This window comes from Salvelinus fontinalis, chromosome 38, assembly GCF_029448725.1.
Source record: "Salvelinus fontinalis isolate EN_2023a chromosome 38, ASM2944872v1, whole genome shotgun sequence".
In the NCBI taxonomy this organism is placed as follows: domain Eukaryota; kingdom Metazoa; phylum Chordata; class Actinopteri; order Salmoniformes; family Salmonidae; genus Salvelinus; species Salvelinus fontinalis.
Genome location: NC_074702.1, coordinates 9,571,447 through 9,595,711, shown reverse-complemented (window position 1 = coordinate 9,595,711; position 24,265 = coordinate 9,571,447). Strand labels below are relative to the sequence as shown.

The following is a 24,265-nucleotide window of genomic DNA, read 5'->3' as shown; positions in this document are numbered from 1 at the left end:
AGAGAGAGGGTGGGAGAAAGAGATATGTTGTAAAAGGTAGGGAGAGAGAGAGAGGTGGGAGAAAGAGATATGTTGTAAAAGGTAGGGAGAGAGAGACAGGGTGGGAGAAAGAGATATGTTGTAAAAGGTAGGGAGAGAGAGAGAGGGGTGGGAGAAAGAGATATGTTGTAAAAGGTAGGGAGAGAGAGAGGGTGGGAGAAAGAGATATGTTGTAAAAGGTAGGGAGAGAGAGAGAGGGTGGGAGAAAGAGATATGTTGTAAAAGGTAGGGAGAGAGAGAGAGGGTGGGAGAAAGAGATATGTTGTAAAAGGTAGGGAGAGAGAGAGAGAGGTGGGAGAAAGAGATATGTTGTAAAAGGTAGGAGAGAGAGAGAGAGGGTGGGAGAAAGAGATATGTTGTAAAAGGTAGGGAGAGAGAGAGGGTGGGAGAAAGAGATATGTTGTAAAAGGTAGGGAGAGAGAGAGAGGTGGGAGAAAGAGATATGTTGTAAAAGGTAGGGAGAGAGAGAGAGAGGTGGGAGAAAGAGATATGTTGTAAAAGGTAGGGAGAGAGAGAGAGGGTGGGAGAAAGAGATATGTTGTAAAAGGTAGGGAGAGAGAGAGAGGGTGGGAGAAAGAGATATGTTGTAAAAGGTAGGGAGAGAGAGAGAGGGTGGGAGAAAGAGATATGTTGTAAAAGGTAGGGAGAGAGAGAGAGGGTGGGAGAAAGAGATATGTTGTAAAAGGTAGGGAGAGAGAGAGAGAGGTGGGAGAAAGAGATATGTTGTAAAAGGTAGGGAGAGAGAGAGAGGGTGGGAGAAAGAGATATGTTGTAAAAGGTAGGGAGAGAGAGAGAGGGTGGGAGAAAGAGATATGTTGTAAAAGGTAGGGAGAGAGAGAGAGGGTGGGAGAAAGAGATATGTTGTAAAAGGTAGGGAGAGAGAGAGAGGTGGGAGAAAGAGATATGTTGTAAAAGGTAGGGAGAGAGAGAGAGGGTGGGAGAAAGAGATATGTTGTAAAAGGTAGGGAGAGAGAGAGAGGGTGGGAGAAAGAGATATGTTGTAAAAGGTAGGGAGAGAGAGAGAGAGGTGGGAGAAAGAGATATGTTGTAAAAGGTAGGGAGAGAGAGAGAGGGTGGGAGAAAGAGATATGTTGTAAAAGGTAGGGAGAGAGAGAGAGGGTGGGAGAAAGAGATATGTTGTAAAAGGTAGGGAGAGAGAGAGAGAGGGTGGGAGAAAGAGATATGTTGTAAAAGGTAGGGAGAGAGAGAGGGTGGGAGAAAGAGATATGTTGTAAAAGGTAGGGAGAGAGAGAGAGAGGTGGGAGAAAGAGATATGTTGTAAAAGGTAGGGAGAGAGAGGTTGGGAGAAAGAGATATGTTGTAAAAGGTAGGGAGAGAGAGAGAGGGTGGGAGAAAGAGATATGTTGTAAAAGGTAGGGAGAGAGAGAGAGAGGTGGGAGAAAGAGATATGTTGTAAAAGGTAGGGAGAGAGAGAGGAGGGTGGGAGAAAGAGATATGTTGTAAAAGGTAGGGAGAGAGAGAGGGTGGGAGAAAGAGATATGTTGTAAAAGGTAGGGAGAGAGAGAGAGGGTGGGAGAAAGAGATATGTTGTAAAAGGTAGGGAGAGAGAGAAGGGTGGGAGAAAGAGATATGTTGTAAAAGGTAGGGAGAGAGAGAGAGGGTGGGAGAAAGAGATATGTTGTAAAAGGTAGGGAGAGAGAGAGAGGGTGGGAGAAAGAGATATGTTGTAAAAGGTAGGGAGAGAGAGAGAGAGGGAGAAAGAGATATGTTGTAAAAGGTAGGGAGAGAGAGAGGGTGGGAGAAAGAGATATGTTGTAAAAGGTAGGGAGAGAGAGAGAGGGTGGGAGAAAGAGATATGTTGTAAAAGGTAGGGAGAGAGAGAGAGGGTGGGAGAAAGAGATATGTTGTAAAAGGTAGGGAGAGAGAGAGAGGGTGGGAGAAAGAGATATGTTGTAAAAGGTAGGGAGAGAGAGAGAGGGTGGGAGAAAGAGATATGTTGTAAAAGGTAGGGAGAGAGAGAGAGGGTGGGAGAAAGAGATATGTTGTAAAAGGTAGGGAGAGAGAGAGAGAGGTGGGAGAAAGAGATATGTTGTAAAAGGTAGGGAGAGAGAGAGAGGGTGGGAGAAAGAGATATGTTGTAAAAGGTAGGGAGAGAGAGAGAGGGTGGGAGAAAGAGATATGTTGTAAAAGGTAGGGAGAGAGAGAGAGGGTGGGAGAAAGAGATATGTTGTAAAAGGTAGGGAGAGAGAGAGAGGGTGGGAGAAAGAGATATGTTGTAAAAGGTAGGGAGAGAGAGAGAGGGTGGGAGAAAGAGATATGTTGTAAAAGGTAGGGAGAGAGAGAGAGGGTGGGAGAAAGAGATATGTTGTAAAAGGTAGGGAGAGAGAGAGAGGGTGGGAGAAAGAGATATGTTGTAAAAGGTAGGGAGAGAGAGAGAGGGTGGGAGAAAGAGATATGTTGTAAAAGGTAGGGAGAGAGAGAGAGGGTGGGAGAAAGAGATATGTTGTAAAAGGTAGGGAGAGAGAGAGAGAGTGGGAGAAAGAGATATGTTGTAAAAGGTAGGGAGAGAGAGAGAGGGTGGGAGAAAGAGATATGTTGTAAAAGGTAGGGAGAGAGAGAGAGGGTGGGAGAAAGAGATATGTTGTAAAAGGTAGGGAGAGAGAGAGAGGGTGGGAGAAAGAGATATGTTGTAAAAGGTAGGGAGAGAGAGAGAGGGTGGGAGAAAGAGATATGTTGTAAAAGGTAGGGAGAGAGAGAGAGGGTGGGAGAAAGAGATATGTTGTAAAAGGTAGGGAGAGAGAGAGAGGGTGGGAGAAAGAGATATGTTGTAAAAGGTAGGGAGAGAGAGAGAGAGGTGGGAGAAAGAGATATGTTGTAAAAGGTAGGGAGAGAGAGAGAGGGTGGGAGAAAGAGATATGTTGTAAAAGGTAGGGAGAGAGAGAGAGGGTGGGAGAAAGAGATATGTTGTAAAAGGTAGGGAGAGAGAGAGAGGGTGGGAGAAAGAGATATGTTGTAAAAGGTAGGGAGAGAGAGAGAGGGTGGGAGAAAGAGATATGTTGTAAAAGGTAGGGAGAGAGAGAGAGGGTGGGAGAAAGAGATATGTTGTAAAAGGTAGGGAGAGAGAGAGAGGGTGGGAGAAAGAGATATGTTGTAAAAGGTAGGGAGAGAGAGAGAGGGTGGGAGAAAGAGATATGTTGTAAAAGGTAGGGAGAGAGAGAGAGGGTGGGAGAAAGAGATATGTTGTAAAAGGTAGGGAGAGAGAGAGAGGGTGGGAGAAAGAGATATGTTGTAAAAGGTAGGGAGAGAGAGAGAGGGTGGGAGAAAGAGATATGTTGTAAAAGGTAGGGAGAGAGAGAGAGGGTGGGAGAAAGAGATATGTTGTAAAAGGTAGGGAGAGAGAGAGGGTGGGAGAAAGAGATATGTTGTAAAAGGTAGGGAGAGAGAGAGAGGGTGGGAGAAAGAGATATGTTGTAAAAGGTAGGGAGAGAGAGAGAGAGGATGGGAGAAAGAGATATGTTGTAAAAGGTAGGGAGAGAGAGAGAGAGGAGGGAGAAAGAGATATGTTGTAAAAGGTAGGGAGAGAGAGAGAGGGTGGGAGAAAGAGATATGTTGTAAAAGGTTGGGAGAGAGAGAGAGGGTGGGAGAAAGAGATATGTTGTAAAAGGTAGGGAGAGAGAGAGAGGGTGGGAGAAAGAGATATGTTGTAAAAGGTAGGGAGAGAGAGAGGGTGGGAGAAAGAGATATGTTGTAAAAGGTAGGGAGAGAGAGAGAGGGTGGGAGAAAGAGATATGTTGTAAAAGGTAGGGAGAGAGAGAGAGGTGGGAGAAAGAGATATGTTGTAAAAGGTAGGGAGAGAGAGAGAGGTGGGAGAAAGAGATATGTTGTAAAAGGTAGGGAGAGAGAGAGAGGGTGGGAGAAAGAGATATGTTGTAAAAGGTAGGGAGAGAGAGAGAGGGTGGGAGAAAGAGATATGTTGTAAAAGGTAGGGAGAGAGAGAGAGGGTGGGAGAAAGAGATATGTTGTAAAAGGTAGGGAGAGAGAGAGATGGTGGGAGAAAGAGATATGTTGTAAAAGGTAGGGAGAGAGAGAGGGTGGGAGAAAGAGATATGTTGTAAAAGGTAGGGAGAGAGAGAGAGGGTGGGAGAAAGAGATATGTTGTAAAAGGTAGGGAGAGAGAGAGAGGGTGGGAGAAAGAGATATGTTGTAAAAGGTAGGGAGAGAGAGAGAGAGGGTGGGAGAAAGAGATATGTTGTAAAAGGTAGGGAGAGAGAGAGAGGGTGGGAGAAAGAGATATGTTGTAAAAGGTAGGGAGAGAGAGAGAGGGTGGGAGAAAGAGATATGTTGTAAAAGGTAGGGAGAGAGAGAGAGGGTGGGAGAAAGAGATATGTTGTAAAAGGTAGGGAGAGAGAGAGAGGGTGGGAGAAAGAGATATGTTGTAAAAGGTAGGGAGAGAGAGAGAGGGTGGGAGAAAGAGATATGTTGTAAAAGGTAGGGAGAGAGAGAGAGGGTGGGAGAAAGAGATATGTTGTAAAAGGTAGGGAGAGAGAGAGGGTGGGAGAAAGAGATATGTTGTAAAAGGTAGGGAGAGAGAGAGAGAGGTGGGAGAAAGAGATATGTTGTAAAAGGTAGGGAGAGAGAGAGAGGGTGGGAGAAAGAGATATGTTGTAAAAGGTAGGGAGAGAGAGAGAGGGTGGGAGAAAGAGATATGTTGTAAAAGGTAGGGAGAGAGAGAGAGGGTGGGAGAAAGAGATATGTTGTAAAAGGTAGGGAGAGAGAGAGAGGGTGGGAGAAAGAGATATGTTGTAAAAGGTAGGGAGAGAGAGAGAGGGGAGAAAGAGATATGTTGTAAAAGGTAGGGAGAGAGAGAGAGGGTGGGAGAAAGAGATATGTTGTAAAAGGTAGGGAGAGAGAGAGAGGGTGGGAGAAAGAGATATGTTGTAAAAGGTAGGGAGAGAGAGAGAGGGTGGGAGAAAGAGATATGTTGTAAAAGGTAGGGAGAGAGAGAGAGGGTGGGAGAAAGAGATATGTTGTAAAAGGTAGGGAGAGAGAGAGAGGGTGGGAGAAAGAGATATGTTGTAAAAGGTAGGGAGAGAGAGAGAGGGGGAGAAAGAGATATGTTGTAAAAGGTAGGGAGAGAGAGAGAGGTGGGAGAAAGAGATATGTTGTAAAAGGTAGGGAGAGAGAGAGAGAGGTGGGAGAAAGAGATATGTTGTAAAAGGTAGGGAGAGAGAGAGAGGGTGGGAGAAAGAGATATGTTGTAAAAGGTAGGGAGAGAGAGAGAGGGTGGGAGAAAGAGATATGTTGTAAAAGGTAGGGAGAGAGAGAGAGGGTGGGAGAAAGAGATATGTTGTAAAAGGTAGGGAGAGAGAGAGAGGGTGGGAGAAAGAGATATGTTGTAAAAGGTAGGGAGAGAGAGAGAGGGTGGGAGAAAGAGATATGTTGTAAAAGGTAGGGAGAGAGAGAGGGTGGGAGAAAGAGATATGTTGTAAAAGGTAGGGAGAGAGAGAGAGGGTGGGAGAAAGAGATATGTTGTAAAAGGTAGGGAGAGAGAGAGGGTGGGAGAAAGAGATATGTTGTAAAAGGTAGGGAGAGAGAGAGAGGGTGGGAGAAAGAGATATGTTGTAAAAGGTAGGGAGAGAGAGAGAGGGTGGGAGAAAGAGATATGTTGTAAAAGGTAGGGAGAGAGAGAGAGGGTGGGAGAAAGAGATATGTTGTAAAAGGTAGGGAGAGAGAGAGAGGGTGGGAGAAAGAGATATGTTGTAAAAGGTAGGGAGAGAGAGAGAGAGGGTGGGAGAAAGAGATATGTTGTAAAAGGTAGGGAGAGAGAGAGAGGGTGGGAGAAAGAGATATGTTGTAAAAGGTAGGGAGAGAGAGAGAGGGTGGGAGAAAGAGATATGTTGTAAAAGGTAGGGAGAGAGAGAGAGGGTGGGAGAAAGAGATATGTTGTAAAAGGTAGGGAGAGAGAGAGAGGGTGGGAGAAAGAGATATGTTGTAAAAGGTAGGGAGAGAGAGAGAGGGTGGGAGAAAGAGATATGTTGTAAAAGGTAGGGAGAGAGAGAGAGGGTGGGAGAAAGAGATATGTTGTAAAAGGTAGGGAGAGAGAGAAGGGTGGGAGAAAGAGATATGTTGTAAAAGGTAGGGAGAGAGAGAGAGGGTGGGAGAAAGAGATATGTTGTAAAAGGTAGGGAGAGAGAGAGAGGGTGGGAGAAAGAGATATGTTGTAAAAGGTAGGGAGAGAGAGAGAGAGGTGGGAGAAAGAGATATGTTGTAAAAGGTAGGGAGAGAGAGAGGGTGGGAGAAAGAGATATGTTGTAAAAGGTAGGGAGAGAGAGAGAGGGTGGGAGAAAGAGATATGTTGTAAAAGGTAGGGAGAGAGAGAGGGTGGGAGAAAGAGATATGTTGTAAAAGGTAGGGAGAGAGAGAGAGAGGTGGGAGAAAGAGATATGTTGTAAAAGGTAGGGAGAGAGAGAGAGGGTGGGAGAAAGAGATATGTTGTAAAAGGTAGGGAGAGAGAGAGGGTGGGAGAAAGAGATATGTTGTAAAAGGTAGGGAGAGAGAGAGAGGGTGGGAGAAAGAGATATGTTGTAAAAGGTAGGGAGAGAGAGAGGGTGGGAGAAAGAGATATGTTGTAAAAGGTAGGGAGAGAGAGAGAGATGGGGAGAAATAGATATGTTGTAAAAGGTAGGGAGAGAGAGAGAGGGTGGGAGAAAGAGATATGTTGTAAAAGGTAGGGAGAGAGAGAGAGGGTGGGAGAAAGAGATATGTTGTAAAAGGTAGGGAGAGAGAGAGAGGGTGGGAGAAAGAGATATGTTGTAAAAGGTAGGGAGAGAGAGAGAGGGTGGGAGAAAGAGATATGTTGTAAAAGGTAGGGAGAGAGAGAGAGGGTGGGAGAAAGAGATATGTTGTAAAAGGTAGGGAGAGAGAGAGAGGGTGGGAGAAAGAGATATGTTGTAAAAGGTAGGGAGAGAGAGAGAGGGTGGGAGAAAGAGATATGTTGTAAAAGGTAGGGAGAGAGAGAGAGGGTGGGAGAAAGAGATATGTTGTAAAAGGTAGGGAGAGAGAGAGGGTGGGAGAAAGAGATATGTTGTAAAAGGTAGGGAGAGAGAGAGAGGGTGGGAGAAAGAGATATGTTGTAAAAGGTAGGGAGAGAGAGAGAGGGTGGGAGAAAGAGATATGTTGTAAAAGGTAGGGAGAGAGAGAGAGGGTGGGAGAAAGAGATATGTTGTAAAAGGTAGGGAGAGAGAGAGAGGGTGGGAGAAAGAGATATGTTGTAAAAGGTAGGGAGAGAGAGAGAGGGTGGGAGAAAGAGATATGTTGTAAAAGGTAGGGAGAGAGAGAGAGGGTGGGAGAAAGAGATATGTTGTAAAAGGTAGGGAGAGAGAGAGAGGGTGGGAGAAAGAGATATGTTGTAGAAGGTAGGGAGAGAGAGAGAGGGTGGGAGAAAGAGATATGTTGTAAAAGGTAGGGAGAGAGAGAGAGGGTGGGAGAAAGAGATATGTTGTAAAAGGTAGGGAGAGAGAGAGAGGGTGGGAGAAAGAGATATGTTGTAAAAGGTAGGGAGAGAGAGAGAGGGTGGGAGAAAGAGATATGTTGTAAAAGGTAGGGAGAGAGAGACAGGGTGGGAGAAAGAGATATGTTGTAAAAGGTAGGGAGAGAGAGAGAGGGTGGGAGAAAGAGATATGTTGTAAAAGGTAGGGAGAGAGAGACAGGGTGGGAGAAAGAGATATGTTGTAAAAGGTAGGGAGAGAGAGAGAGGGTGGGAGAAAGAGATATGTTGTAAAAGGTAGGGAGAGAGAGAGAGGGTGGGAGAAAGAGATATGTTGTAAAAGGTAGGGAGAGAGAGAGAGGGAGAAAGAGATATGTTGTAAAAGGTAGGGAGAGAGAGAGAGAGGGGGAGAAAGAGATATGTTGTAAAAGGTAGGGAGAGAGAGACAGGGTGGGAGAAAGAGATATGTTGTAAAAGGTAGGGAGAGAGAGAGGGTGGGAGAAAGAGATATGTTGTAAAAGGTAGGGAGAGAGAGAGAGGGTGGGAGAAAGAGATATGTTGTAAAAGGTAGGGAGAGAGAGAGAGGGTGGGAGAAAGAGATATGTTGTAAAAGGTAGGGAGAGAGAGAGAGGGTGGGAGAAAGAGATATGTTGTAAAAGGTAGGGAGAGAGAGAGAGGGTGGGAGAAAGAGATATGTTGTAAAAGGTAGGGAGAGAGAGAGGGTGGGAGAAAGAGATATGTTGTAAAAGGTAGGGAGAGAGAGAGAGAGAGAGGGAGAAAGAGATATGTTGTAAAAGGTAGGGAGAGAGAGAGAGGGGGGAGAAAGAGATATGTTGTAAAAGGTAGGGAGAGAGAGAGAGGGTGGGAGAAAGAGATATGTTGTAAAAGGTAGGGAGAGAGAGAGAGGGTGGGAGAAAGAGATATGTTGTAAAAGGTAGGGAGAGAGAGAGAGAGGGTGGGAGAAAGAGATATGTTGTAAAAGGTAGGGAGAGAGAGAGAGGGTGGGAGAAAGAGATATGTTGTAAAAGGTAGGGAGAGAGAGAAGGGTGGGAGAAAGAGATATGTTGTAAAAGGTAGGGAGAGAGAGAGAGGGTGGGAGAAAGAGATATGTTGTAAAAGGTAGGGAGAGAGAGAAGGGTGGGAGAAAGAGATATGTTGTAAAAGGTAGGGAGAGAGAGAGAGGGTGGGAGAAAGAGATATGTTGTAAAAGGTAGGGAGAGAGAGAAGGGTGGGAGAAAGAGATATGTTGTAAAAGGTAGGGAGAGAGAGGGTGGGAGAAAGAGATATGTTGTAAAAGGTAAGGAGAGAGAGACAGAGAGAGCGAGGGAGAAAAAGATATGTTGTAAAAGGTAGGGAGAGAGAGAGGGTGGGAGAAAGAGATATGTTGTAAAAGGTAGGGAGAGAGAGAGAGGGTGGGAGAAAGAGATATGTTGTAAAAGGTAGGGAGAGAGAGAGGGTGGGAGAAAGAGATATGTTGTAAAAGGTAGGGAGAGAGAGAGAGAGGGTGGGAGAAAGAGATATGTTGTAAAAGGTAGGGAGAGAGAGAGAGGGTGGGAGAAAGAGATATGTTGTAAAAGGTAGGGAGAGAGAGAGAGGGGGAGAAAGAGATATGTTGTAAAAGGTAGGGAGAGAGAGAGAGGTGGGAGAAAGAGATATGTTGTAAAAGGTAGGGAGAGAGAGAGAGGGTGGGAGAAAGAGATATGTTGTAAAAGGTAGGGAGAGAGAGAAGGGTGGGAGAAAGAGATATGTTGTAAAAGGTAGGGAGAGAGAGAGAGGGGAGAAAGAGATATGTTGTAAAAGGTAGGGAGAGAGAGAGAGGGGGAGAAAGAGATATGTTGTAAAAGGTAGGGAGAGAGAGACAGGGTGGGAGAAAGAGATATGTTGTAAAAGGTAGGGAGAGAGAGAGAGAGGGAGAAAGAGATATGTTGTAAAAGGTAGGGAGAGAGAGAGAGGGTGGGAGAAAGAGATATGTTGTAAAAGGTAGGGAGAGAGAGAGAGGGTGGGAGAAAGAGATATGTTGTAAAAGGTAGGGAGAGAGAGAGAGGGTGGGAGAAAGAGATATGTTGTAAAAGGTAGGGAGAGAGAGAGAGGGTGGGAGAAAGAGATATGTTGTAAAAGGTAGGGAGAGAGAGAGAGGGTGGGAGAAAGAGATATGTTGTAAAAGGTAGGGAGAGAGAGAGGGTGGGAGAAAGAGATATGTTGTAGAAGGCAGGGAGAGAGAGAGAGAGAGAGGGAGAAAGAGATATGTTGTAAAAGGTAGGGAGAGAGAGAGAGAGAGAGGGAGAAAGAGATATGTTGTAAAAGGTAGGGAGAGAGAGAGAGAGAGGGAGAAAGAGATATGTTGTAAAAGGTAGGGAGAGAGAGAGAGGGTGGGAGAAAGAGATATGTTGTAAAAGGTAGGGAGAGAGAGAGAGGGTGGGAGAAAGAGATATGTTGTAAAAGGTAGGGAGAGAGAGAGAGGGTGGGAGAAAGAGATATGTTGTAAAAGGTAGGGAGAGAGAGACAGGGTGGGAGAAAGAGATATGTTGTAAAAGGTAGGGAGAGAGAGAGATGGTGGGAGAAAGAGATATGTTGTAAAAGGTAGGGAGAGAGAGAGGGTGGGAGAAAGAGATATGTTGTAAAAGGTAGGGAGAGAGAGAGAGGGTGGGAGAAAGAGATATGTTGTAAAAGGTAGGGAGAGAGAGAAGGGTGGGAGAAAGAGATATGTTGTAAAAGGTAGGGAGAGAGAGAGAGGGTGGGAGAAAGAGATATGTTGTAAAAGGTAGGGAGAGAGAGACAGGGTGGGAGAAAGAGATATGTTGTAAAAGGTAGGGAGAGAGAGAGAGGGTGGGAGAAAGAGATATGTTGTAAAAGGTAGGGAGAGAGAGAGAGGGTGGGAGAAAGAGATATGTTGTAAAAGGTAGGGAGAGATAGAGAGGGAGAAAGAGATATGTTGTAAAAGGTAGGGAGAGAGAGAGAGGGGAGAAAGAGATATGTTGTAAAAGGTAGGGAGAGAGAGACAGGGTGGGAGAAAGAGATATGTTGTAAAAGGTAGGGAGAGAGAGAGAGAGGGAGAAAGAGATATGTTGTAAAAGGTAGGGAGAGAGAGAGAGGGTGGGAGAAAGAGATATGTTGTAAAAGGTAGGGAGAGAGAGAGAGGGTGGGAGAAAGAGATATGTTGTAAAAGGTAGGGAGAGAGAGAGAGGGTGGGAGAAAGAGATATGTTGTAAAAGGTAGGGAGAGAGAGAGAGGGTGGGAGAAAGAGATATGTTGTAAAAGGTAGGGAGAGAGAGAGGGTGGGAGAAAGAGATATGTTGTAAAAGGTAGGGAGAGAGAGAGAGAGGGAGGGAGAAAGAGATATGTTGTAAAAGGTAGGGAGAGAGAGAGAGAGGGAGAAAGAGATATGTTGTAAAAGGTAGGGAGAGAGAGAGAGAGAGAGAGGGAGAAAGAGATATGTTGTAAAAGGTAGGGAGAGAGAGAGAGAGGGTGGGAGAAAGAGATATGTTGTAAAAGGTAGGGAGAGAGAGAGAGAGGTGGGAGAAAGAGATATGTTGTAAAAGGTAGGGAGAGAGAGAGAGAGGTGGGAGAAAGAGATATGTTGTAAAAGGTAGGGAGAGAGAGAGAGGGTGGGAGAAAGAGATATGTTGTAAAAGGTAGGGAGAGAGAGAGAGGTGGGAGAAAGAGATATGTTGTAAAAGGTAGGGAGAGAGAGAGGGTGGGAGAAAGAGATATGTTGTAAAAGGTAGGGAGAGAGAGAGAGGGTGGGAGAAAGAGATATGTTGTAAAAGGTAGGGAGAGAGAGAGAGGGTGGGAGAAAGAGATATGTTGTAAAAGGTAGGGAGAGAGAGAGAGGGTGGGAGAAAGAGATATGTTGTAAAAGGTAGGGAGAGAGAGAGAGGGTGGGAGAAAGAGATATGTTGTAAAAGGTAGGGAGAGAGAGAGAGGGTGGGAGAAAGAGATATGTTGTAAAAGGTAGGGAGAGAGAGAGAGGGTGGGAGAAAGAGATATGTTGTAAAAGGTAGGGAGAGAGAGAGAGGGTGGGAGAAAGAGATATGTTGTAAAAGGTAGGGAGAGAGAGAGAGGGTGGGAGAAAGAGATATGTTGTAAAAGGTAGGGAGAGAGAGAGAGAGGAGGGAGAAAGAGATATGTTGTAAAAGGTAGGGAGAGAGAGAGAGGGTGGGAGAAAGAGATATGTTGTAAAAGGTAGGGAGAGAGAGAGAGGGTGGGAGAAAGAGATATGTTGTAAAAGGTAGGGAGAGAGAGAGGGTGGGAGAAAGAGATATGTTGTAAAAGGTAGGGAGAGAGAGAGAGGGGGAGAAAGAGATATGTTGTAAAAGGTAGGGAGAGAGAGAGAGGGTGGGAGAAAGAGATATGTTGTAAAAGGTAGGGAGAGAGAGAGAGGGTGGGAGAAAGAGATATGTTGTAAAAGGTAGGGAGAGAGAGAGAGGGTGGGAGAAAGAGATATGTTGTAAAAGGTAGGGAGAGAGAGAGAGGGTGGGAGAAAGAGATATGTTGTAAAAGGTAGGGAGAGAGAGAGAGGGTGGGAGAAAGAGATATGTTGTAAAAGGTAGGGAGAGAGAGAGAGAGGAGGGAGAAAGAGATATGTTGTAAAAGGTAGGGAGAGAGAGAGAGAGGAGGGAGAAAGAGATATGTTGTAAAAGGTAGGGAGAGAGAGAGAGGGTGGGAGAAAGAGATATGTTGTAAAAGGTAGGGAGAGAGAGAGAGGGTGGGAGAAAGAGATATGTTGTAAAAGGTAGGGAGAGAGAGAGAGGGTGGGAGAAAGAGATATGTTGTAAAAGGTAGGGAGAGAGAGAGAGAGGTGGGAGAAAGAGATATGTTGTAAAAGGTAGGGAGAGAGAGAGAGGGTGGGAGAAAGAGATATGTTGTAAAAGGTAGGGAGAGAGAGAGAGGGTGGGAGAAAGAGATATGTTGTAAAAGGTAGGGAGAGAGAGAGAGGGGAGAAAGAGATATGTTGTAAAAGGTAGGGAGAGAGAGAGAGGGTGGGAGAAAGAGATATGTTGTAAAAGGTAGGGAGAGAGAGAGAGGGTGGGAGAAAGAGATATGTTGTAAAAGGTAGGGAGAGAGAGAGAGAGGGTGGGAGAAAGAGATATGTTGTAAAAGGTAGGGAGAGAGAGACAGGGTGGGAGAAAGAGATATGTTGTAAAAGGTAGGGAGAGAGAGAGAGGGTGGGAGAAAGAGATATGTTGTAAAAGGTAGGGAGAGAGAGAGAGGGTGGGAGAAAGAGATATGTTGTAAAAGGTAGGGAGAGAGAGAGAGAGGTGGGAGAAAGAGATATGTTGTAAAAGGTAGGGAGAGAGAGAGAGAGAGTGGGAGAAAGAGATATGTTGTAAAAGGTAGGGAGAGAGAGAGAGGGTGGGAGAAAGAGATATGTTGTAAAAGGTAGGGAGAGAGAGAGAGAAGGGTGGGAGAAAGAGATATGTTGTAAAAGGTAGGGAGAGAGAGAGAGATGGGGAGAAATAGATATGTTGTAAAAGGTAGGGAGAGAGAGAGAGAGGGAGGGAGAAATAGATATGTTGTAAAAGGTAGGGAGAGAGAGAGAGGGTGGGAGAAAGAGATATGTTGTAAAAGGTAGGGAGAGAGAGAGGGTGGGAGAAAGAGATATGTTGTAAAAGGTAGGGAGAGAGAGAGGGTGGGAGAAAGAGATATGTTGTAAAAGGTAGGGAGAGAGAGAGGGTGGGAGAAAGAGATATGTTGTAAAAGGTAGGGAGAGAGAGAGAGGGTGGGAGAAAGAGATATGTTGTAAAAGGTAGGGAGAGAGAGAGGGTGGGAGAAAGAGATATGTTGTAAAAGGTAGGGAGAGAGAGAGAGGGTGGGAGAAAGAGATATGTTGTAAAAGGTAGGGAGAGAGAGAGGGTGGGAGAAAGAGATATGTTGTAAAAGGTAGGGAGAGAGAGAGAGAGAGGGGAGAAAGAGATATGTTGTAAAAGGTAGGGAGAGAGAGACAGGGTGGGAGAAAGAGATATGTTGTAAAAGGTAGGGAGAGAGAGACAGGGTGGGAGAAAGAGATATGTTGTAAAAGGTAGGGAGAGAGAGAGAGGGTGGGAGAAAGAGATATGTTGTAAAAGGTAGGGAGAGAGAGAGACAGGGTGGGAGAAAGAGATATGTTGTAAAAGGTAGGGAGAGAGAGAGAGAGAGGGAGAAAGAGATATGTTGTAAAAGGTAGGGAGAGAGAGAGAGAGGATGGGAGAAAGAGATATGTTGTAAAAGGTAGGGAGAGAGAGAGAGAGGGGGAGAAAGAGATATGTTGTAAAAGGTAGGGAGAGAGAGAGAGGGTGGGAGAAAGAGATATGTTGTAAAAGGTAGGGAGAGAGAGAGAGGGTGGGAGAAAGAGATATGTTGTAAAAGGTAGGGAGAGAGAGAGAGGGGGAGAAAGAGATGTTGTAAAAGGTAGGGAGAGATAGAGAGAGAGAAAGAGATATGTTGTAAAAGGTAGGGAGAGAGAGAGAGAGAGGGAGAAAGAGATATGTTGTAAAAGATAGGGAGAGAGAGACAGGGTGGGAGAAAGAGATATGTTGTAAGAGGTAGGGAGAGAGAGAGAGGGAGAAAGAGATATGTTGTAAAAGGTAGGGAGAGAGAGAGAGGGTGGGAGAAAGAGATATGTTGTAAAAGGTAGGGAGAGAGAGAGAGGGTGGGAGAAAGAGATATGTTGTAAAAGGTAGGGAGAGAGAGAGAGAGAGAGGGAGAAAGAGATATGTTGTAAAAGGTAGGGAGAGAGAGAGGGTGGGAGAAAGAGATATGTTGTAAAAGGTAGGGAGAGAGAGAGAGGGTGGGAGAAAGAGATATGTTGTAAAAGGTAGAGAGAGAGAGAGAGGGTGGGAGAAAGAGATATGTTGTAAAAGGTAGGGAGAGAGAGAGAGAGAGGGTGGGAGAAAGAGATATGTTGTAAAAGGTAGGGAGAGAGAGAGAGGGAGAAAGAGATATGTTGTAAAAGGTAGGGAGAGAGAGAGAGGGTGGGAGAAAGAGATATGTTGGAAAACGTAGGGAGAGAGAGAGAGGGTGGAAGAGATATGTTGTAAAAGGTAGGGAGAGAGAGAGGGTGGGAGAAAGAGATATGTTGTAAAAGGTAGGGAGAGAGAGAGAGGGTGGGAGAAAGAGATATGTTGTAAAAGGTAGGGAGAGAGAAAGGGTGGGAGAAAGAGATATGTTGTAAAAGGTAGGGAGAGATAGAGAGGGAGAAAGAGATATGTTGTAAAAGGTAGGGAGAGATAGAGAGGGAGAAAGAGATATGTTGTAAAAGGTAGGGAGAGAGAGACAGGGTGGGAGAAAGAGATATGTTGTAAGAGGTAGGGAGAGAGAGAGAGGGAGAAAGAGATATGTTGTAAAAGGTAGGGAGAGAGAGAGAGGGTGGGAGAAAGAGATATGTTGTAAAAGGTAGGGAGAGAGAGAGAGGGTGGGAGAAAGAGATATGTTGTAAAAGGTAGGGAGAGAGAGAGAGGGTGGGAGAAAGAGATATGTTGTAAAAGGTAGGGAGAGAGAGAGAGGGTGGGAGAAAGAGATATGTTGTAAAAGGTAGGGAGAGAGAGAGAGGGTGGGAGAAAGAGATATGTTGTAAAAGGTAGGGAGAGAGAGAGGGTGGGAGAAAGAGATATGTTGTAGAAGGCAGGGAGAGAGAGAGAGAGAGAGGGAGAAAGAGATATGTTGTAAAAGGTAGGGAGAGAGAGAGGGTGGGAGAAAGAGATATGTTGTAAAAGGTAGGGAGAGAGAGAGGGTGGGAGAAAGAGATATGTTGTAAAAGGTAGGGAGAGAGAGAGAGAGGGTGGGAGAAAGATATATGTTGTAGAAGGTAGGGAGAGAGAGACAGGGTGGGAGAAAGAGATATGTTGTAAAAGGTAGGGAGAGAGAGACAGGGTGGGAGAAAGAGATATGTTGTAAAAGGTAGGGAGAGAGAGAGAGGGTGGGAGAAAGAGATATGTTGTAAAAGGTAGGGAGAGAGAGAGGGAGAAAGAGATATGTTGTAATAGGTAGGGAGAGAGAGAGAGGGTGGGAGAAAGAGATATGTTGTAAAAGGTAGGGAGAGAGAGAGAGGGTGGGAGAAAGAGATATGTTGTAAAAGGTAGGGAGAGAGAGAGAGAGGGTTGGAGAAAGAGATATGTTGTAAAAGGTAGGGAGAGAGAGACAGGGTGGGAGAAAGAGATATGTTGTAAAAGGTAGGGAGAGAGAGAGAGGGTGGGAGAAAGAGATTGTTGTAAAAGGTAGGGAGAGAGAGAGAGGGTTGGAGAAAGAGATATGTTGTAAAAGGTAGGGAGAGAGAGAGAGAGGATGGGAGAAAGAGATATGTTGTAAAAGGTAGGGAGAGAGAGAGAGAGAGGGGGAGAAAGAGATATGTTGGAAAATGTAGGGAGAGAGAGAGAGGGTGGGAGAAAGAGATATGTTGTAAAAGGTAGGGAGAGAGAGAGAGACAGGGTGGGAGAAAGAGATATGTTGTAAAAGGTAGGGAGAGAGAGAGAGGGAGAAAGAGATATGTTGTAAAAGGTAGGGAGAGAGAGAGGGTGGGAGAAAGAGATATGTTGTAAAAGGTAGGGAGAGAGAGAGAGAGAGAGGGAGAAAGAGATATGTTGTAAAAGGTAGGGAGAGAGAGACAGGGTGGGAGAAAGAGATATGTTGTAAAAGGTAGGGAGAGAGAGACAGGGTGGGAGAAAGAGATATGTTGTAAAAGGTAGGGAGAGAGAGAGAGGGTGGGAGAAAGAGATATGTTGTAAAAGGTAGGGAGAGATCATTAATTCAGTGGCTTGCGAAAGTATTCAACCCCCTTGGCATTTTTCCTATTTTGTTGCCTTTCAACCTGGAATTAAAATAGATTTTTGGGGGGTTTGTATCATTTGATTTACACAACATGCCTACCACACAGTTGCAAAATATTTTTTATTGTGAAACAAACAAGAAATAAGACAAAACAACAGAAAACTTGAGTGTGCATAACTATTCAACCCCCCAAAGTCAATACTTTGTAGCAATTACAGCTGCAAGTCTAGTAGGATATGTCTCTATATGCTTGGCACATCTAGCCACTGGGATTTCTTCCCATTCTTCAAGGCAAAACTGCTCCAGCTCCTTCAACCCATCCAACTTGAAGGAGCTGGAGCAGATGTACATCAATCTTTAAGTCATACCACTGATTCTCAATTGGATTGAGGTCTGGGCTTTGACTAGGCCATTCCAAGAGATTTAAATGTTTCCCCTTAAACCACTCAAGTGTTGCTTTAGGAGTATGCTTAGTGTCATTGTCCTACTGGAAGGTGAACCTCCGTCACAGTTTCAAACCCCTGGAAGACTGAAACAGGTTTCCCTCAAGAATTTCCCTGTATTTAGCGCCATCCATCATTCGTTCAATTCTGACCAGTTTCCCAGTCTCTGCCCCCACAGCATGATGGTGTTCTCGGGAGATGAGAGGTGTTGGGTTTGCCCCAGACATAGCGTTTTCCTTGATGTCCAAGAAACTAAATTTTAGTCTCATCTGACCAGAGTACCTTCTTCCATATGTTTGGGAGTCTCCCAAATGCCTTTTGGCGAACACCAAACATCTTTGCTTATTTTTTTCTGGCCACTCTTCCGTAAAGCCCAGCTCTGTGGAGTGTACGGCTTAAACTGGCCTATGGACAGATACTCCAATCTCCGCTGTGGAGCTTTGCAGCTCCTTCTGGGTTATCTTTGGTCTCTTTGTTGCCTCTCTGTTTAATGCCCTCCTTGCCTGGTCCGTGAGTTTTGGTGGGCGGTACTCTCTTGGCAGGTTTGTTGTGGTGCCATATTCTTTCCTTTTTTTAATAATGGATTTAATGGTGCTCTGTGGGATGTTCAAAGTTTCTGATATTTATTTATAACCCAACCCTGATCTGTACTTCTCTACAACTTTGTCCCTGACCTGTTCGGAGAGCTCCTTGGACTTCATAGTGCTGCTTGCTTGGTGGTGCCGCTTGCTTGGTGGTGCCCCTTGCTTGGTGGTGCCCCTTGCTTGGTGGTGCCCCTTGCTTGGTGGTGCCCCTTGCTTGGTGGTGCCCCTTGCTTGGTGGTGCCCCTTGCTTAGTGGTGTTGCAAACTCTGGGGCCTTTCAGAACAGGTGTATATATACTGAGATCATGTGACAGATCATGTGACACTTAAATAAAGTCCACCTGTGTGCAATCTAACTAATTATGTGACTTCTGAAGGTAATTGGTTGCACCAGATCTTATTTAGGGGCTTCATAGCAAAGGGGGTGAATACATATGCATCCACCACTATTCCTTTTTTTTTTTTTTTTTTTTTCATTTCACTTCACCAATTTGGACTATTTTGTGTATGTCCATTACATGAAATCCAAATAAAAATCGATTTAAATTGCAGGTTGTAATGCAACAAAATAGGAAAAATTCCAAGGGGGGTGAATACTTTGCGAGGCACTGTATTAACTAGATTATATGCCTATCATGACATGCATTTATCAAAAGGTAAATCTGGTTACCGAGTGATTGTGTACTATGTCAGTCCAGTTGTTCTCCAGTGTGGCTCCTGTCCCCTCCTCCCCCCAGCTCCAGTTCAGACACACTGGTACTGGGAACGCCTCCAGAGCCCGCTTCAGAGCATCCAACTGCCCTGCGCCCTGACAGAGAGAAAGAGAGGGAGGGAGAGCGAGTGTGTGAGAGAAGGAGATAAATATATATATATATATATATATATATATATATATATATATATATATATATATATATATATATATATATATATATATATATATATATATATATATATATAAACACAGTGGGGCAAAAAAGTATTTAGTCAGCCACCAATTGTGCAAGTTCTCCCACTTAAAAAGATGAGAGAGGCCTGTAATTTTCATCATAGGTACACTTCAACTATGACAGACAAAATGAGAAAAAAAATCCAGAAAATCACATTGTAGGATTTTTTATGAATTTATTTGCAAATTATGGTGGAAAATAAGTATTTGGTCACCTACAAACAAGCAAGATTTCTGGCTCTCACAGACCTGTAACTTCTTTAAGAGGCTCCTATGTCCTCCACTCGTTACCTGTATTAATGGCACCTGTTTGAACTTGTTATCAGTATAAAAGACACCTGTCCACAACCGCAAACAGTCACACTCCAAACTCCACTATGGCCAAGACCAAAGAGCTGTCAAAGGACACCAGAAACAAAATTGTAGACCTGCACCAGGCTGGGAAGACTGAATCTGCAATAGGTAAGCAGCTTGGTTTGAAGAAATCAACTGTGGGAGCAATTATTAGGAAATGGAAGACTTACAAGACCAATGATAATCTCCCTCGATCTGGGGATCCACGCAAGATCTCACCCCGTGGGGTCAAAATGATCACAAGAACGGTGAGCAAAAATCCCAGAACCACACGGGGGGACCTAGTGAATGACCTGCAGAGAGCTGGGACCAAAGTAACAAAGCCTACCATCAGTAACACACTACGCCGCCAGGGACTCAAATCCTGCAGTGCCAGACGTGTCCCCCTGCTTAAGCCAGTACGTGTCCAGGCCCGTCTGAAGTTTGCTAGAGAGCATTTGGATGATCCAGAAGAAGATTGGGAGAATGTCATATGGTCAGATGAAACCAAAATAGAACTTTTTGGTAAAAACTCAACTCGTCATGTTTGGAGGACAAAGAATGCTGAGTTGCATCCAAAGAACACCATACCTACTGTGAAGCATGGGGGTGGAAACATCATGCTTTGGGGCTGTTTTTCTGCAAAGGGACCAGGACGACTGACCCGTGTAAAGGAAAGAATGAATGGGGCCATGTATCGTGAGATTTTGAGTGAAAACCTCCTTCCATCAGCAAGGGCATTGAAGATGAAACGTGGCTGGGTCTTTCAGCATGACAATGATCCCAAACACACCGCCCGGGCAACGAAGGAGTGGCTTCGTAAGAAGCATTTCAAGGTCCTGGAGTGGCCTAGCCAGTCTCCAGATCTCAACCCCATAGAAAATCTTTGGAGGGAGTTGAAAGTCCGTGTTGCCCAGCAACAGCCCCAAAACATTACCGCTCTAGAGGAGATCTGCATGGAGGAATGGGCCAAAATACCAGCAACAGTGTGTGAAAACCTTGTGAAGACTTACAGAAAACGTTTGACGTCTGTCATTGCCAACAAAGGGTATATAACAAAGTATTGAGATAAACTTTTGTTATTGACCAAATACTTATTTTCCACCATAATCTGCAAATAAATTCATAAAAAATCCTACAATGTGATTTTCTGGATTTTTTTTCTCATTTTGTCTGTCATAGTTGAAGTGTACCTATGATGAAAATTACAGGCCTCTCTCATCTTTGCACAATTGGTGGCTGACTAAATACTTTTTTGCCCCACTGTGTGTAATATATATATATATTTTTATATATATATATATAAATCCTGACATTTAATCCTAGTAAAAATTCCCTGTCTTAGTTCAGTTAGGATCACCACTTTATTTTAAGAATGTGAAAGGTCAGAATAATAGTAGAGAGAATTATTTATTTAGCTTTTATTTCTTTCATCACATTCCCAGTGGGTCGGAAGTTTACATACACTCAATTAGTATTTGGTAGCATTGCCTTTAAATTGTTTAACTTGGGTCAAACGTTTCGGGTAGACTTCCACTATAAGTTGGGTGAATTTTGGCTCATTCCTCCTGACAGAACTGGTGTAACTGAGTCAGGCTTGTAAGCCTCCTTGCTCGCACACACTTTTTCAGTTTTGCCCACACATTTTCTGTTGGATTGAGGTCAGGGCTTTGTGATGGCCACTCCAATACCTTGACTTTGTTGTTCTTAAGCCATTTTGCCACAATCTTGGAAGTATGCTTGGGGACATTGTCCATTTGGAAGACCCATTTGCGACCAAGCTTTAACTTCCTGACTGATGTCTTGAGATGTTGTTTCAATATATTCACATAATTTTCCTTTCTCATGGTGAAATCTATTTTGTGAAGTGCATCAGTCCCTCCTGCAGCAAAGCACCCACACAACATGATGCTGCCACCCCCGTGCTTCACGGTTGGGATGGTGTTCTTCGGCTTGCAAGCATCCCCCATTTTTCCTCCAAACATAACGATGGTCATTATGGCCAAACAGTTCTATTTTTGTTTCATCAGACCAGAGGACATTTCTCCATAAAGTATGATCTTTGTGCCGTTGCAAACCGTAGTCTGGCTTTTTTATGGCGGTTTTGGAACAGTGGCTTCTTCCTTGTTGAGCGGCCTTTGAGGTTATGTCGATACAGGACTCGTTTTACTGTGGATATAGATACTTTTGTACCTGTTTCCTCCAGCATCTTCACAAGGTCCTTTGCTGTTGTTCTGGGATTGATTTGCACTTTTTGCACCAAAGTACCTTCATCTATAGGAGACAGAACGTGTCTCTTTCCTGAGTGGTATGATGGCTGCGTGGTCCCATGGTGTTTATACTTGCGTACTATTGTTTGTACAGATGAATGTGGAACCTTCAGGCGTTTGGAAATTGCTCCCAAGGATGAACCAGACTTGTGGAGGTCTACAATTTATTTTTCTTAGGTCTTGGCTGATTTCTTTTGATTTTCCCATGATATCAAGCAAAGAGGCATTTGAGTTTGAAGGTAGGCCTTGAAATACATCCACAGGTACACCACCAATAGGCTAATTGACTTAATTTGAGTCAATCAGAAGATTCTAAAGCAATGACATCATTTTCAGGAATTCTCCAAGCTGTTTAAAGGCACGGTCAACTTGGTGTATGTAAACTTGTGACCCACTGGAATTGTGATACAGTGAATTATAAGTGAAATAATCTGTCTGTTAACAATTGTTGGAAAAATTACTTGTGTCATGCACAAAGTAGATGTCCTAACTGACTTGCCAAAACTATAGTTTGTTAACAAGAAATTTGTGGAGTGTTTGAAAAACGAGTTTTAATGACTCCAACCTAAGTGTATGTAAACTTCCGACTTCAACTGTATATACACACATACACACACACACACACACACACACATTCCACCAGAGTTATTATCAAATTTTGTTAGAAATTGGCTCATAGCAGATAAGCTTGAGTGAACAATTGGAGTGTACATTCGCAGAATTTTTTGTTATTTTTATTTTCAGTAAGTATGTGGACAGTGGCACTGGCTGTGCATGTCTGTGCATGTGCGTGTCAGGGTGTATTCATGTGTGTAGAGGACGAGTTAAGTGCGTGGGAGGAAAGTACCTCAGACATGGGGCTCTTTTCAGTCGCTCCCTGGCTGAACAGGACCTGTCTCAGTGCTGCTCGGGGTTTGAAACTTCCAGACGCTCCCTTACTCACTGTGGTATAGTCTGCCACCACTTTCTGCTTCAGCTTCCTCTGAAAATGATGGTGAGTATAATGTAAATATACAGTATGTGTCTGCTGTGGTAGCCTGAATATTAGGAAGTACACATAGCCTTCTGGTGGGCTGGGTGAAGTTTCTACCATTTGGCTTCAGGATGTAGATTAAGTGTCATGGGGGCCTCAAGTTTAGGGATGATTTCAAACTGATCCTGCATCTACAGACAGAAGCTGAAGTTCATAACCCTCACATGGTATCCCACAGTATTGAATCTGCGTTTGTCTGCTGACACCCTGTGGTTGGTAGCTGTCTCTGCAGCCAGAGTTAGTCCATCTGTCACGCCCGCCTCTCTCTCCACCTCCCTCTGTCTCTCCCCCTCTCCTCCATTCCTCCACTGCTCCACCACTTCCTCTGGCTGAGTCACATCACCTCCCCTTCCTTCATTGAAAGAGGTTGTTGCTTTTGAGGAAAGGCTGAAGAGATAAGAGAGCATAAACACAATTTTGGCCTAATGCTTGGGGCTTACAGAGAGAGAGAGAGATGGAGGGAGAGACACAGAGAGAGAGAGGGGGAAGAGACGCAGAAGGAGAGATGGAGGGAGAGACAGAGGAAGAGAGGGAGGGAGAGAAGCAGAGGGAGAGAGAGGGAGAGATGGAGGGAGAGACACAGAGGGAGAGATGGAGGGAGAGACGCAGAGGGAGAGATGGAGCGAGGGTGGTAGTAGAAAGGAGACTAGACAGAGCATGGGATTACTATGTAGTTATTTTAAAAGAGAACGTATTCTTAATGATTGACCTGGTTAATACAGGTTAGATACTTAAATGAACAAGGAACCAAAAGGGGGAAGTCCAATGAGGGGAAATTAAACTTGAGGAACTAAGAAGGACAGAGGAACTTACATTTCTAACAAAACACGCACATGGGTACCTCCCATTTAGCATGAGCACAGTAAATAAAACCAAGACATGGGCTGCAAAATGTAAACCGCTACAGGCCATTGAAACACAATGTAGTGACAAGGTATTGTGACCTTAATACCACTTTGTTTCTGCCTCAGTCAAGCTGTTATGATCTTGCCAAAAATCTATAATGATGATGACAATGATTACCTCAATGCAATGATGAATGCATTGTCAGGAACGCAGGCTAGCAGTAAGGTGGAAATAACAGAGATGACAGGAATAGCCTCAGTGAGACAAGGTGAATAACTCTAGACAATCTGACACTGACAGAGTCACAGGGCTTTCAGCTTTAGTTACAGTATGACCAAGGTGAAACCTCAAAAACAACTTCACCTTACACAAATTCACACATACCTGACCCTCGCCCAAATACACCAACTACAGCATGTCCTCTAAGGGCCTTGGGTTACACAGCAAAAATGTACCTTCAGTTCCCAGCCATACATCCATCACACCAAAGACATCAACCTACAGCAATCTAGAGCAGGGTTTCCCAAACTCAGCCCTGGGGCCCTCCCTGGGTGCATGTCTTGGTTTTTACCTTAGCACTACACAGCTGATTCAAATAACCAACTCATTGTCAGCTGTGGGCAAAAACCAAAACGTGCATCCAGGTCGGGCCCCAGGACTGAGTTTGGGAAACCCCGATCTAGAGCTTTAATGCAGTGAATAATACACACGATACAAGATACACACACACTGCATACTTTCAGAGAGCGTAAATAGTCTCTCTCACACATTCACACACAATCCACGCCACAGTGCCTAACATCAAAACGCCTGCTCCATGACGTCAGTGATTTAGTCAGACACTCATGACAAGATGTCAACCACCTGTTTACATTCACTATATCTCACTAGTAAAAATCCATTAATACTGGTGACTTCAAGTATCATTGAAACACAATCATCTATTTGAGTTGACACCAGGCCAACACACAGCAGCCATGTTGGTCTGTGTTGGTTCTGAGGGGAACCTCAAATCAACACACATCATAAAACGAACACATTACAACACAGTATAAGTGTACTGATTATTATACAAAGAAGAAACGTCAGATTGTCAAGGCATTGATTGAGTGCAATAATCAAAGATACAATGTCCCAGATAGTGCCTTCACAAGTCTACTTCTACGGTAATAAATTAAAGTAAAATTAATTACCTGGCTTTGGTTAGATCCATCTTGATTCAGACAGTCATCTTTCGTTTCTGTTGGCTCTCTCACTCTTTCTCTCTTTGATTCGGTCCCTCCCTATCCTGCCTCCTTCCCTCCCTTTCTCTAGCACCCCTGCCCTCTAACTGGCCTGACGAGAACAACTGGATTCTTAAGATAACAAATCTGCGCTACGGCCTAGTTAATGTGTAGCAGTGGTGTTTGTTACGAGGGTGGAGCTGATTCATTTCTTCTGACTAGATGGTTTGTGTTGTTTCATGTCGATCAGTGATATCGATCATTCTGAGGAGGTAATAGTTCTACAGGAAGTGATCATGTCCTCGAAAACCCTGTCTGAGGAGCCTCTACCTAGAGATGCGAAGAGCACCGTCTATA

General features: G+C 44.4%; 1 protein-coding gene across 1 annotated transcript in view; it reads right to left on the bottom strand.

The window, feature by feature from the left end:
• LOC129837717 (uncharacterized) overlaps positions 1 to 22,418 on the bottom strand; it is a gene marked incomplete in the record, with an annotated part of 47,640 nt that extends 25,222 nt beyond the window's left edge. Inside the window, 3 exon segments of the mRNA XM_055904107.1 lie at positions 17,925 to 18,062; positions 21,654 to 21,788; positions 22,004 to 22,418. Coding sequence (XP_055760082.1) covers positions 17,925 to 18,062; positions 21,654 to 21,788; positions 22,004 to 22,246 — 516 coding nt within the window.
• Positions 22,419 to 24,265: the final 1,847 nt, after the last annotated feature.